The sequence below is a fragment of the Pristis pectinata genome, chromosome 7 (assembly GCF_009764475.1).
Source record: "Pristis pectinata isolate sPriPec2 chromosome 7, sPriPec2.1.pri, whole genome shotgun sequence".
Taxonomy (NCBI): domain Eukaryota; kingdom Metazoa; phylum Chordata; class Chondrichthyes; order Rhinopristiformes; family Pristidae; genus Pristis; species Pristis pectinata.
Window position 1 is genome coordinate 52,205,118 of NC_067411.1, and position 13,152 is coordinate 52,218,269.

The window sequence follows — 13,152 nt, forward strand, 5'->3', positions numbered from 1 at the left end:
GGGAGGAGGTATTTGCAGCCTTACAGCACATTAAAGTGGATAAATCCCCAGGGCCTGACCGTGTGCATCCTAGGACTTTGTGGGAGGCAAGAGAAGAAATTGCAGAGGTCCACGCAGAGATTTTTGCTTCATTGTTAGCCACTGATGAAGTTCCCAAATACTGGAAGGTGGCTAACGTTATTCCATTGTTTAAGAAAGGTAGCAAGGACAAGCTAGGGAACTACAGACCGGTCAGCCTGATATCGGTAGTGAGGAAGTTACTGGAGGGAATTCTGAGGGACAGAATCTACCAGCATTTGGATAGACAGTCTGAGTAGGAGTCAGCATAGCTTTGTGCGTGGAAAGTTGTGCTTGACGAACCTTTTAGTGTTCTTTTAAGAGGTAACCAAAATGGTAGATGAGGGTAGTTGCCTATTTGGACTTCAGGAAGGCCTTTGACAAGGTCCCACATGGTAGGCTGGTCTGGAAGGTGAGATCCAATGGAATCCAGGGACAGCTAGTTAGGTGGATTCAAATAAAACCAGAAAATGCTGGAAACACTCATGTTAGGCAGCATGTGTGGAAAGAGAAACAGTTAACATTTCAGATCAGAGACCCTTCATCAGAACAGCCACAATTCAGTAGTATTAACTTCTACCTTCAAAATTTATGTACTACAAACTAATCAAAAGTGTGTTTTTTGCCTTAAAAGATCTTTATTGCTTTGATGAGACTATAAGATTAGAACAGATAAAAAGTAAGATTTATGTACCCAGCTATACGCAATTTGCTATTTCCTCTAGCAATTTAAATAAGGATCATTGAAATTTACCTGAATAATTTCAGAGTTAAACTTTGATTCTAGATGGGCAGCTCTTTCTGCCTCAATATTTTCTTCCAATGTTTTCACTCTTTGTTGTCCAACCTGTAAGTCAGGCAATCGTTAGATTCATTAGCTCAGGGTAACAGGTAAGCACAGATATTCCTGTAGTTTTAAAAATAAAACTTCTCTAACGGTAAAATTGGACTGGTGTGTTGAATTGGATCAGCCCACTATCGATGCATATTATTTTTCTGCTTGTATCAGACAGTCTGAAATCTTGTGGGGATTCAGATCGCACAGAAAACAAATACGAGAGAAACACTTACCTTCACAACTTTTGAAACACAGAAAGTACTACTAATTAAAGCCCAAACTTGAACAGAACAAACAAATAATTTTAATTAATAATGCCTTGCAATTGTATCCAAGGAATTCAGGTTCTTGGATCATTGGGATCTGTTCTGGGACAGAAGTGACTTTTACAAGAGGTACCTGTACAACCTGCACCTGAACTGGAGGGGGACCAATGTCCTGGGAGTTACCATAGAACAATACAGCACAATACAGGCCCTTCGGCCCACCATGTTGTGCCAACCTTCCAACCACTCCTAAGACTAGCTAACCCCTTCCTCCCACATATCCCTCTATCTTAAATTCCTCTATATGCTTATCTAACAATCTCTTGAACTTGACCAATGTATCAGCCTCCACCACCACCCCATGCAGCGCATTCCATGCACCAACCACTCTCTGGGTGAAAAACCTTCCTCTGACGTCTCCCTTGAACTTCCCACCCATTACCTTAAAGCCATGCCCTCTTGTATTAAGCATTGGTGCCCTGGGAAAGAGGCACTGGCTGTCCTCTCTATCTATTCCTCTCAATATTTTGTACACCTCTATCATGTCTCCCCTCATCCTCCTTCTCTCCAATGAGTAAAGCCCTAGCTCCTTTAGTCTCTCCTCATAATCCATACTCTCTAATCCAGGCAGCATCCTGGTAAATCTCCTCTGCACCCTCTCCAACGCCTCCACATCCTTCCTATAATGAGGCAACCAGAACTGGACACAGTACTCCAAGTGTGGTCTAACCAGAGTTTTGTAAAGCTGCATCATTACTTCACGGCTCTTAAACTCGATCCCACGACTTATGAAAGCTAATGTCCCATAAGCTTTCTTAACTACCCTATCCACCTGTGTGGCAACTTGCAGTGATCTGTGGATACGAACCCCCAGATCCCTCTGCTCCTCTACACTGCCCAGAATCCTGCCATTTACCTTGTATTACGCTTTGGAGTTTGTCCTTCCAAAGTGTACAACTTCACACTTCTCCTGATTGAACTCCATCTGCCACTTGTCAGCCCAGCTTTGCATCCTATCAATATCCCTCAGTAAGCTTCGACAGCCCTCCACGCCATCCATAACACCACTGATCTTTGTGTCATCTGCAAACTTGCTAACCCACCCTTCCACTCCCTCATCCAAGTCATGAATAAATATCACAAAAAGTAGAGGTCCCAGAACTGATCCCTGTGGGACACCACCAGTCATAGCCCTCCAATCTGAATGCACTCCCTCTATCACAACCCTCTGCTTTCTACAGGCAAGCCAATTCTGAATCCACTGGGCCAAGCTTCCCTGGATCCCTTGGCCTCTGACCTTCTGAAGAAGCCTACTATGCGGAACCTTATCAAACGCCTTACTAAAATCCATGTAGACCGCATCCACTGCCCTACCCTCATCAATCTTCCTGGTCACCTCCTCAAAGAACCCTATCAGGCTAGTGAGGCAAGATCTTCCCTTCACAAATCCATGCTGGCTGTCCCTAATCAGTCCATGATTCTCTAAATGATCAGTGCCACTAGGGAGGGTTTAAACTAGATTGGCGGGGGGGGAGGAGGGGGGAGGTGTGGATCTCTGAGCAGAAATGAAGCAGTTGAAAAGTTGGGGGCAAATGTTGTTGTCAATGAGAGCAAGTTTAGTACACAGGACAGCAAGGAGCACAGCAAAGAGAGAAAAAAGACTGGTGGTTTAAATTGCATTTATTTCAATGCAACAGGCTGAATAGGTGCGGTGGACAAACACAGGGCGTGGATTGACTCAGGGGGCTAGGATATCATAGTCATAACGGAAACATGTCTGAAAGAAGGGCACGACAAACAGCTCAATGTTCCAGGGTACAGATGCCACAGACATGATAGAAGTACAGCTGAAAGAGAGGGGGTGGGGGATGCCTTTCTGAAGAGGGAGGACATAAAAGTGCTTAGAGAGGCTATTCTTGGGGGTTTTCCAGTGAGGTTTTATAGATAGAACTTAGAAACAAGAAGGGGATGATCACTTTGATGGAAGTGTATTATATGTTCTCACCATGCCACACCCCCCACCCAAAAAATAGTCAATAGGAATTAGAGCAGCAGATGTCAGGAGATGCCAGATAGTTGTAAAAATAACAGAGTATTAATAGTTGGAAATTTTAACTTCCCTAATATTGACTGGGTCACCCATAATGCAAAGGGTTTGGATGGGGTGGAATTTATTAAATGTGTCCAAGAAACCTTCCTTAATCAATATTTAGAGGGACCTACCAGATGGGGTGCAACATTGGACTTCCTCTCAAGGAATGAGATAAAGCAAGCAACTGAAGTGTTAGTGGGGGAGTACTTTGAGATCAGTGACCATAATTCTATTAGCTTTTTGTAGACTGGTCCACAAGTTAAGGTCATAAATTGGGGCAAGGTTCAATTTTGCAGATGTCAATTGTGTGAGACCACTTGTGGGGAAAGGGACATCTAGCAAGTAAAGGCTTTTAAAAGTTCACTGTCAAGAAATCTGCAATAACATGTACCTGTTAGGGTGAAGAGCAAGGCTGGCAAGTTTAGGAAACCTTGGTTGACAAGAGATATTGAGGCTCTGGTCAGAAAAAAAAGGAGGCATAGAACATAGAACAGTACAGCACAGAACAGACCCTTCGGCCCACAATGTTGTGCCGACATAACTAATCCCTCCGACCTACAGAATGCCCATATCCTTCTATTTTCCTATCATTGGATAGTGTGGAGGACTGTCAAAGATTGCAGAGGGGTATTGATAGGATGCAGAGCTGGGTTGACAAGTGGCTGATGAAGTTCAATCTGGAGAAGTGTGAGGTGGTACACTTTGGAAGGACAAACTCCAAGGCGGAGTACAAGGTTAATGGCAGGATTCTGGGTAGTGGGGAGGAGCAGAGGGATCTGGGGGTTCATATCCACAGATCACTGAAAGTTGCCTCACAGGTGGTTAGGGTAGTTAAGAAAGCTTATGGGATGTTAGCTTTCATAAGTCATGGGATCGTGGAATCGAGTTTAAGAGCCACGAGGTAACAATGTAGCTCTACAAAACTCTGGTTAGACCACACTTAGAGTACTGTGCCCAGTTCTGGTCACCTCATTATAGGAAGGATGTGGAAGCATTGGAAAGGGTGCAGAGGAGATTTACCAGGATGCTGCCTGGTTTGGAGACTATGCATTATGAGGAGAGACTAAGGGAGCTAGGGCTTTACTCTTTGGAGAGGAGGAGGATGAGGGGAGACATGACAGAGGTATACAAAATATTAAGAGGAATAGATGGAGTAGACAGCCAGTGCCTCTTTCCCAGGACACCAATGCTCAATACAAGAGGGCATGGCTTTAAAATAATGGGTGGGAAGTTCAAGGGAGATATCAGAGGGAGGTTTTTTACCCAGAGAGTGGTTGGGGCATGGAATGCGCTGCCTGGGGTAGTGGTGGAGGTAGGTACGTTGGTCAAATTCAAGAGATTGTTAGATAAGCATATGGAGGAATTTAAAATAGGGGGATATGTGGGAGGAAGGGGTTAGGTAGTATTAGGCGTGGTTTAAAGGTCGGCAAAACATGGTGGGCTGAAGGGCCTGTATTGTGCTGTACTGTTCTATGTTCTATGTATTCATGTACCCATCCAAGCCCCTCTTAAAAGCCCCCAGTGAATTTGCATACATTAGGTTTAGGTTGTCAGAATCAAGCAAATCCCTCAACGAGTACAAGTAATGTAGGAGTACACAAGAGGGAAATCAAGAGGACAAAAGGAAGGCATGAGATGGATCTGGCAAGAAAAATCCTAAGAGGTTCTACAGGTATATTATGAGTAAAAGGGTGGCTTGGGAGAGATTGTCGCCTTAAAGACCAGCATGGCTGTCTACATGTAGAGCCACAAGAGATGAGTGAGGTTTTTACTGTAGAGAAGATAAAAGAAGCTCAGGAATTGAGGCAAATGAGTTGAGATGTCTTGGACCATTACCAAAGTGGTATTGGCAGGCTTTAAGCACATTAAGATGGATAAGTCCCCAGGGCCTGACCAAGTGCATCCTCAGACCTTTAGGAAAGCCAGTGAAGAAATTGTGGAAGCCCTTGCAGAGATATTGGCATGATTTTTAGCCACAGATGAAGTTCCGGAGTACTGGAGGGTAGTTAATGTTGTACCGCTATTTAAGAGGGGCAGCAAAGACAAACCAGGGAACTACAGGCCAGTTAGCCTGACATCAGTGGTGGGTAAGTTACAGGAAGGGATTCCGAGGGCTAGAAACAACCAGCATTTGGATAGACAAGGACTGAATAGGGATAGCCAGCGTCGCTTTGTCCATGGGAAATTGTGTCTCACAAATCTGTGAAACTTTTTTTTGAAGAAGTAACCAAGAGGATTAATGAGGCAGGGCAGCAGACATTATCTATATGAACTTGAGCAGTCCTTCAACAAGGTCCCGCATGGAACGCTGGTCTGGAAGACTGGATCATATGGGATCCAGTGAGAGCCAGCTAAATGGATACATAATTGGCTTGATGGTAGGAAACAGAGGGTGATGGTGGAAGGTTGTTTTTCAGAATGGAGGCCTATGAAAAGTGGTGTGCCATAAGGATCATTGCTGGGCCCATATAAATGAGTTGGATGAGAATATCCAAGGCATGGTTACTAAGTTTACTGATGACACTAAAATAGGTGGTATCATAGACAGAGAAGAGGTTATCAAAAATTACAGAGGAATCTTGATCAGCTGGGTAAGTGGGCCGAGGAATAGCAAATAGCATTCAATTCAAATGTGAAGTGTTGCATTTTGGGAAGTCAAACCAATGTAGGAGTTGCACAGTGAACAGAAGGGCCCTGGGGAGCATTGCAGAACAGAGTGACTTCGAGCACAAGTATATAGTTCACTGAAAGTGGCATCACATGTTGACAGGATGATGATGAAGGTGTTTGGCACACTGATCTTCATCAGTCAGGGCATTGAGTAAAGGAGTTGGGATGTTACGTTGTGGTTGTATAAGACATTGGTGAGGCCGCACTTGGAGTATTGTGTACAGCTTTGTAGCCCTGCAATGTGAAAAGAGTGCAAAGATTAATGAGAATGTTGCCAGGACTTGAGGGCCTGAGTTATAGGGAGAGGTTGGGCAGCTAGGACTTTATTCCTTGAGCATAGGAGACCAAGGATGACCTTGTTGAGGTGTATGAAATCATGAGGGGCGTAGATAGGGTGAAAACAGTCTTTTCCCCAGGGTAAGGGAATCAAAAACTATAGAGGGTATAGGTTTAAGGTGAGAAGGGAAAAGATTTAAAAGGGACCTGAGTGGCAACTTCTTCACGTGGTGCATATATGGAATGAGTTGCCAGAGGAAGTGGTTGAGGCAGGTACAATAACAACGTTTAAAAGACATTTGGACAGGTACATGGACAGAAACAGTTTAGAGGAATGTGGGAACTTGGTCAGCATGGATCAATTGGGCTGAAGGGCCTGTTTCCATGCTGTATAACTATGACTCTGTGATTCTATAACTCTAAGAAAACCCAAAGGAAATGTAGAAAATCCAAGAATTATATCAACAGTCATCATTTAATTCATAAAGTGACATAAACACAAGTAAATTTCAACATGCATTTTGAGTCAGAGCTTTTATTGGATTGTTCCATTCCATTAGGCATCGTGCTTTTGACAAAAAACAGTTACATACTACACTGGAATGTATGCCTGTCTGACAAGCAGAAATAGCATTGTGAACATGCCTTCATCACATAACCATTCAAGAAGGTGACTCACCACTACCATAAAAGACTGCCGTGATAAAGTACATTTCCAGATAACCAATTGCTTCAAGCAAAACATGTCATCTGAGCAAATTCACTCATTAAACATGCTAATATAAACAGACACTCAAGAACAGTCCTTGATTACCAAAAGACTTATCACTACTTATTTCTTCCTCTAATTCAGGTAGGTGTAAAAAATTCTATATTCTTTTTGATTTTTTTTCATTCATTCTTGTTCATTTCTTCATTTAGGATGTAGGCATTCTGGTCAATGCCTGGATTTATTCTCCATCCTTAATTGCTCTTCAGAGTAACATAGAACAGTGTAGCATTGAAACGGGCCCTTCGGCCCACCAAGTCTGTACCAACCATGATGCCAAACTAGCTAATCCCATCTGCCCACACATCTGTATACTCACTGCCTGGTTACATGTCTACCTAAATGCCTCTTAAACATTGCCATTCTATCTGCTTCCATCACCTCCCATGGCAGCACATTCCAGGCACCTACCACTCACTGTACAAAGAAAAAGCTCGCTTTAAACTTTCCCCCTCTCACCTAAAAGCTATATCCTCTAGTATTTCACAGTTTCACCCCCGGGAAAAAGATTCTGACTGCCCTATCTATGGCAAACCCTGCATTATGGTGGTTAAGGTTATGGAAATTCATCCTTACAGAATCACAAATCAATAGCCAAAAATTTGAAATACTGAGTTAAATTCACTATCATAAATATACCACGATATGGCTTTGCATTACAGCAAAATACAGGCATACAAGCCATTTTCTGGGAGCCAGTCTCCCTGTAACATGGGAGTCGCCAATAAGGTTGCTTCTCAGCTTCCAACACCCGAAAGAAACAACCCAAGTTTGTCCAACTGCTTATAGATACAGTGTCCATTTTGAGCAAGTAAACAAGGAGGAGGAGTTAGAGATTTATAAAAGGATTGAAAAGTGCTGAGGCACATCAACCAATAAAAAGGTAAGGTATAACGGAGTGGGCATTGTGATAGTGGCCAGTGTTTGAGTGGAAGTGCTGAGGCTTTGGTGAGAGGAGGCTGAGCAGAGGTACAGGTAAGGTCGATAATATTTCTAAGTTTATTTTTCACATAACGCAGTTCAGATGGCAGTTAAGGCAGTGGCATGCTCCTCCTGCAGGATGTGGGAAATCAGAAAACTTCCAGTGTCCCTGATGACTACACCTATGGGAAAAGCACCCCGGTGGAGCACCTGGCTGACTGTGTTGAGGAACTGGAGCTGGATACACTCAGATTCATCTGGGATGCTGAGTGCATCATAGATTAAGAGAGTTAGTGAGGTGGTCATACCCATGGTACAGGCAGCAGGTAGCTGGGTGGCCACCAGGAAAGGCAAGGGGAGTAGGCAGACAGTGCAGGGTTCCCCTGTGGCCATTCCCCTCACTAAAAATACCTCTTTGAATACCGTTGGTGGGTGGCGGGGGGGGGGGTTTGGCAGAGTAAATGACCTATCTGGGATAGCAGCAGCAGTAAGGTCTCTGACACTGTGACTGGCTGTGAGGCTCAGCAGGAAGGGGTGAAGTCAGGCAGAGCAAAATTGATAGGAGACTCTCTAGTTTGGGGAACAGACAGGAGATGCTGTGACTGCAGAAGAGACGCCAAGATGCCTCCTGGGTGCCTGGATCAAGGATGTTTGAGTGGTTACAGAACTTTCTCTGCCGGTGGGGGTGGGGAGCAGCGAACAACCAGAATCGTTGTACACATTCGTACAAACGACGTAGGTTGAAAAAAAAGGTACTTCCAGTGCCACGAGCTAGTGAGGGCAGGAATAGAAAGATAGCTCAGATGATTGCATGGCTGAGGAGCTGGTACAGGGGGCAGAGATTCAGGTTCTTGGATCACTGGGATCTCTTCTTGGGCAGAAGTGATCTGTACAAGAGGGACAGATTGCACCTGAACTGGAGGGGGACCAATATCCTGGCAGGGAGAATTGCTAGTGTTACTTGGGAGGGTTTACTAGATTGGCAGGGGTTGGGGGGAGATCCTGAGCAGTAGAGAGGACAATAAGAAGTCGGGGTGAAAACACTATTGCCAATGAGAGCAGGTTTAATAGGCAGGATAGCCAGAAGCACAGTAAAGGAAGAGGAAAGAACACTGGTTTAAACTGCAATTATTTCAATGCAAGAGACTTAACAGGTAAGGCAGATGAATTCAGAGCATGGATCAGCTCTGGGAACTGGGATATTATTGTCAGAACAGAAACATGGTTGAGAGAAGGGGAACACATAAGAGCCCATCATTCCTTTGATTACTTCCCAATTTAATTATGTTGTTGCTTCAGCTGGGACAGCTCAGTGTTCCAGGGTACAGATGCTATAAGTGTAACAGTGGTACAGGTAAGAGGGGAGGGTGACACAAGAGATTGTAGATTCTGGAATCTGGAGCAACACTGAAAGCATTGGAGGAACTCAGTAGATCAGGTATCATCTGTGGAGGGAAATGGACAGTCAATGTTTTGGGTCAAGACCCTTCATCTGGACTAAAGAAAGACAGGAGATAGCCAGTATAAAAAGGTGGATGGAAGTGGTGGTGCAAGAGCTGCCAGATGATAGGTAGATCCAGGTGAGGGGGGTGATAGACAGATGAGGGAGGAGGTGATAGGTAGAAGTGACAAAGGGCTGAAGATGATGGAATCTGATAGGAGAGGCAGGTGGAGCATGGAATAAAGGGAGGGAGGTAGAGAGGGCAACCAGTAGGCGATGTGCAGATGCAGAGGGTGGGGGAAGGAAAAGAGATAGGGTGATAGCAACCAGGTTGATCAGGAGGAAAAGGAAAAGGGACAGAGGGGGAGTGGTTACCAGAAGTTTGAGAATTCAATGTTCATGCCGCAGGGTTGAGGACTACCCAGGCAGAATAAGAGGGGCTGTTCCTCTAATTTGTGTTTTGCCTCAACTCGGCAGTAGAGGAGGCCGAGGACAGACATGTTGACATGGGAATGGGAAATAGAATTAAAGTGGCTAGCCACTGGGAGATCTAGCCAGCCAAAGCAAAGGTGCTCGGCAAAGTGATCACCCAATCTGTGTCCAGTTCAACAATGTAGAGGAGGCTGCAGACAAGAGCAGGAAGAGAGAAGGCTGAGTTGCCTTTTTGATGAGGGGTGACATAACAACAGAGCTTAGAGGATATTCCTGGGAGATCATCTAGTGAGGCCATATGGGTAGAACTTAGAGACAAGAATGGGATGGTCACTTTGATGGGATTGTATTATAGCCCCCCAGTAGTCAGTGGGATTTAAAGGAGCAGATGTGTAGAGAGATTTCATATGGTTGTAAGAATAATAGGGAGTTAGTGGGAGATTTTAACTTCCCTCACCCAGAGAGCAAAGGGCTTGGACAGCATGGAATTTGTTAAATGTGTCCAGGAAAGTTTCCTTAATCAATATATAGAGGGTCCTACTAGAGATAAGATACTTATTTATTAGTCACATGTACATCGAAACACACAGTAAAATGCGTCTTTTTGCGTTACTGAGAATGTGCTGGGGACAGCCCGCAAGCATCGCCACTCTTCCAGCGCCAACATAGCATGCCCCCAACTCCTAACCTGTATGTCTATGGAATGTGGGAGGAAACCAGAGCACCCAGAGGAAACACGTGCAGGCACAGGGAGAACGTAGAAACTCCTTACAGGCAGCGGCAGGAATTGAACCTGGGTCACTGGCACTGAAATAGTGTTACGCTAACCACTACACTACCGTGCGCAACACTCAATCTCCTCTTAGAAAACAAGGTGCGGCAAGTGACTGAGTGTCATTTGGGGAGCATTTTGGTTCCAATGACCATTAGTTTTAAAATAGTTATGGAGGAAAGACTGGACAGGTCCACAGGTTAAGGTTGTAAACTAGGGCAGGGCCAATTTTGGAAGCATTAGGCAGGATCTTGCAGAGGTCAACTGGGCGAGGTTGTTTGCTTGTAAAGGGACAACAGGCAAGTGGAAAGCTTTTAAAAATGTGATATCAAGAGCCCAGGGGTAGTATATGGAATATAGAGCATTACAACACAGTACAGGCCCTTCGGCCCACGATGTTGTGCTGACCTTTTAACCTACTCTAAGATCAATCTATCCATTCCCTCCCATATACCCATCCGTGTGCCTGTCTAGGAGTCTCTTAAATGAATCTGCCTCTACCAGCACCCCTAACAGTGCATTCCACGCACCTACCACTCTGTGAAAAACTTACCTCTGATATCCCCCCCCATACCTTTCTCCAATCACCTTAAAATTATGCCCCTTGGTGTTAGCCATTTCCACTCGATCTATGCTTCTTATCATCTTGTACACCTTTATCAGGTCACCTCTCATTCTCCTTCACTCCGAAGAGAAAAGCCCTAGCTCACTCAACCTATCCTCATAAGGCATGCTCTCCAATCCAGGTAGCATCCTGGTTAATCTCCTCTGCACCCTTTCTAAAGCTTCCACATCCTTCCTATAATGAGGCGACCAGAAATGAACACAATATTCTAAGTGTGGTCTAACCAGGGTTTTATAGAGCTGCAACATTACCTCACAGCTCTTGAACTCAATCCCCCAACTAATGAAGGCCAACACACCATATGCATTCTTAACAACCCTATCAACTTGCGTGGCAACTTTAATGAGGGATCTATGGACTTGGACCCCAAGATCCCTCTGTTCCTCCACACTGCTATGAATCCTGCTATTAACCCTATATTCTGCCTTCAAGTTCGACCTTCCAAAATTAATCACTTCACATTTTTCTGGGTTGAACTCCATCTGCCACTTCTCAGCTCAGCTTTGCATCCTATTAATGTCCAGTTGTAACCTTCGACAACCTTCCACACTATCCACAACACCAGCATCTGTATGTTCCTGTTAGGTTGAAAAGCAAGGCTCGGAAGTTCAGGGAATTCGGGATAATAAAAAAAGAGGCTCTGGTCAGGAAAAAGGAGGCAATCAGGAACAAGTGAATCCCTCTGACTATAAGAAGTGTAGAAGTACCCTTCAGAGGGAAATCAGGAGGGCAAAAAGAGGGTTATAGATGGATCTGGCAGGCAGGGTAAGGAAAATCCCAAATAATTCAATGGGTGTATTAAAAGGGTGGCAAAGGAGAGAATAGGTCCCCTTAAAGATCAGCATGGCCATCTAGGTGTGGAGCCACAGGAGATGAGTGATATTTTTAATGAATATTTCTCATCAGTTTTTACCGTGGAGAAAATGATCGATGCTGAAGAGACGAGGGAAATGAGTGATGCCTTGGACCACATATGAATTACCAGGGACAGGTATTGGTGGCCTTAAAGCACATTAATATGGATAAATCCCCAGAGCCTGACCAAGTGCATCATCAGATCCTGCAGGAAGCTTGAGAAAAAATTGCAGTCCCTTGAGGAGATATTTGCTTCATCTTTAGCCACAGGTATAGTCCCTGAAGATTAGAGGGTAGCTAATGTTGTACCATTATTTAAGAAGGGCTGCAAAGACAAGCCAGGGAAATACAGGCCGATGAGTCTGACATCAGTGGTGGGTAAGTTACTGGAAGGGATTCTGAGGGATGGGATCTATCAACATTTGGATAAGCAAAGTTGAATTAGGGATAATCAGCACAGCTTTGTGCAGGAAAATAGAGTCTGACAAATCTGTTTGAGTTTTTCCAAAGAGGTAACCAAGAGGTAGGGCAGTGAACATTGTCTTTATGGACTTTAGCAAGGCCTTTGATGAGGTACCTCATGGCAGGCTAGTCCAGAATGTTAAATTGCATGGGATCCAGGGAGACACAACTAATCGGATTCATCATTGGCTCAATGGTAGGAAGTAGAAAGTGACGGTCGAAGGTTGTTTCTTGGACTGGAGGCCTGTGACCAGTGATGTGCTGCAGGGCTCAGTGCTGGGACCTTTATTGTTCCTTATTTATATAATCAATTTGAATGTGAATGTACAAGGCATGGTTAGTAAGTCTGCGGATGATACTGAAATAGGTGATATTGTAGATAGTGAAGAAGGTTATCAGAAATTACAGGGGGGTCTTGATCAGCTAGGTAAGTGGGCTGAGACTTGGCAAATGGCTTTCAATTCAGAGTGTTGCATTTTGGAAAATCAAACCAGGATAGAACTTATACAGTGAATGGTTGGACTCTGGGAAGTGTTGTGGAACAGAGGGACCTAAGTGTAAGAGTACATCGTTCACCGAAAGCAGCGTCACAGGTAGACGGGGTGGTGAAGGTGGCACTCGGCACATTGGCCTTCATTAGTCAGGGCATTAAGTATAAGAGTTTGAACGTTATTGT

At 44.5% G+C, this 13,152-nt stretch overlaps 1 protein-coding gene across 4 annotated transcripts in view; it reads right to left on the reverse strand.

The window, feature by feature from the left end:
• LOC127572676 (coiled-coil domain-containing protein 171-like) overlaps positions 1-13,152 on the reverse strand; it is a 497,458-nt gene that overhangs the window by 406,214 nt on the left and 78,092 nt on the right. For all 4 annotated transcript variants that reach the window (XM_052020188.1, XM_052020186.1, XM_052020185.1 and 1 more), the window contains one exon: positions 812-904. In XM_052020188.1, coding sequence (XP_051876148.1) covers positions 812-904 — 93 coding nt within the window. The remainder of the gene's footprint in view (positions 1-811; positions 905-13,152) is intronic.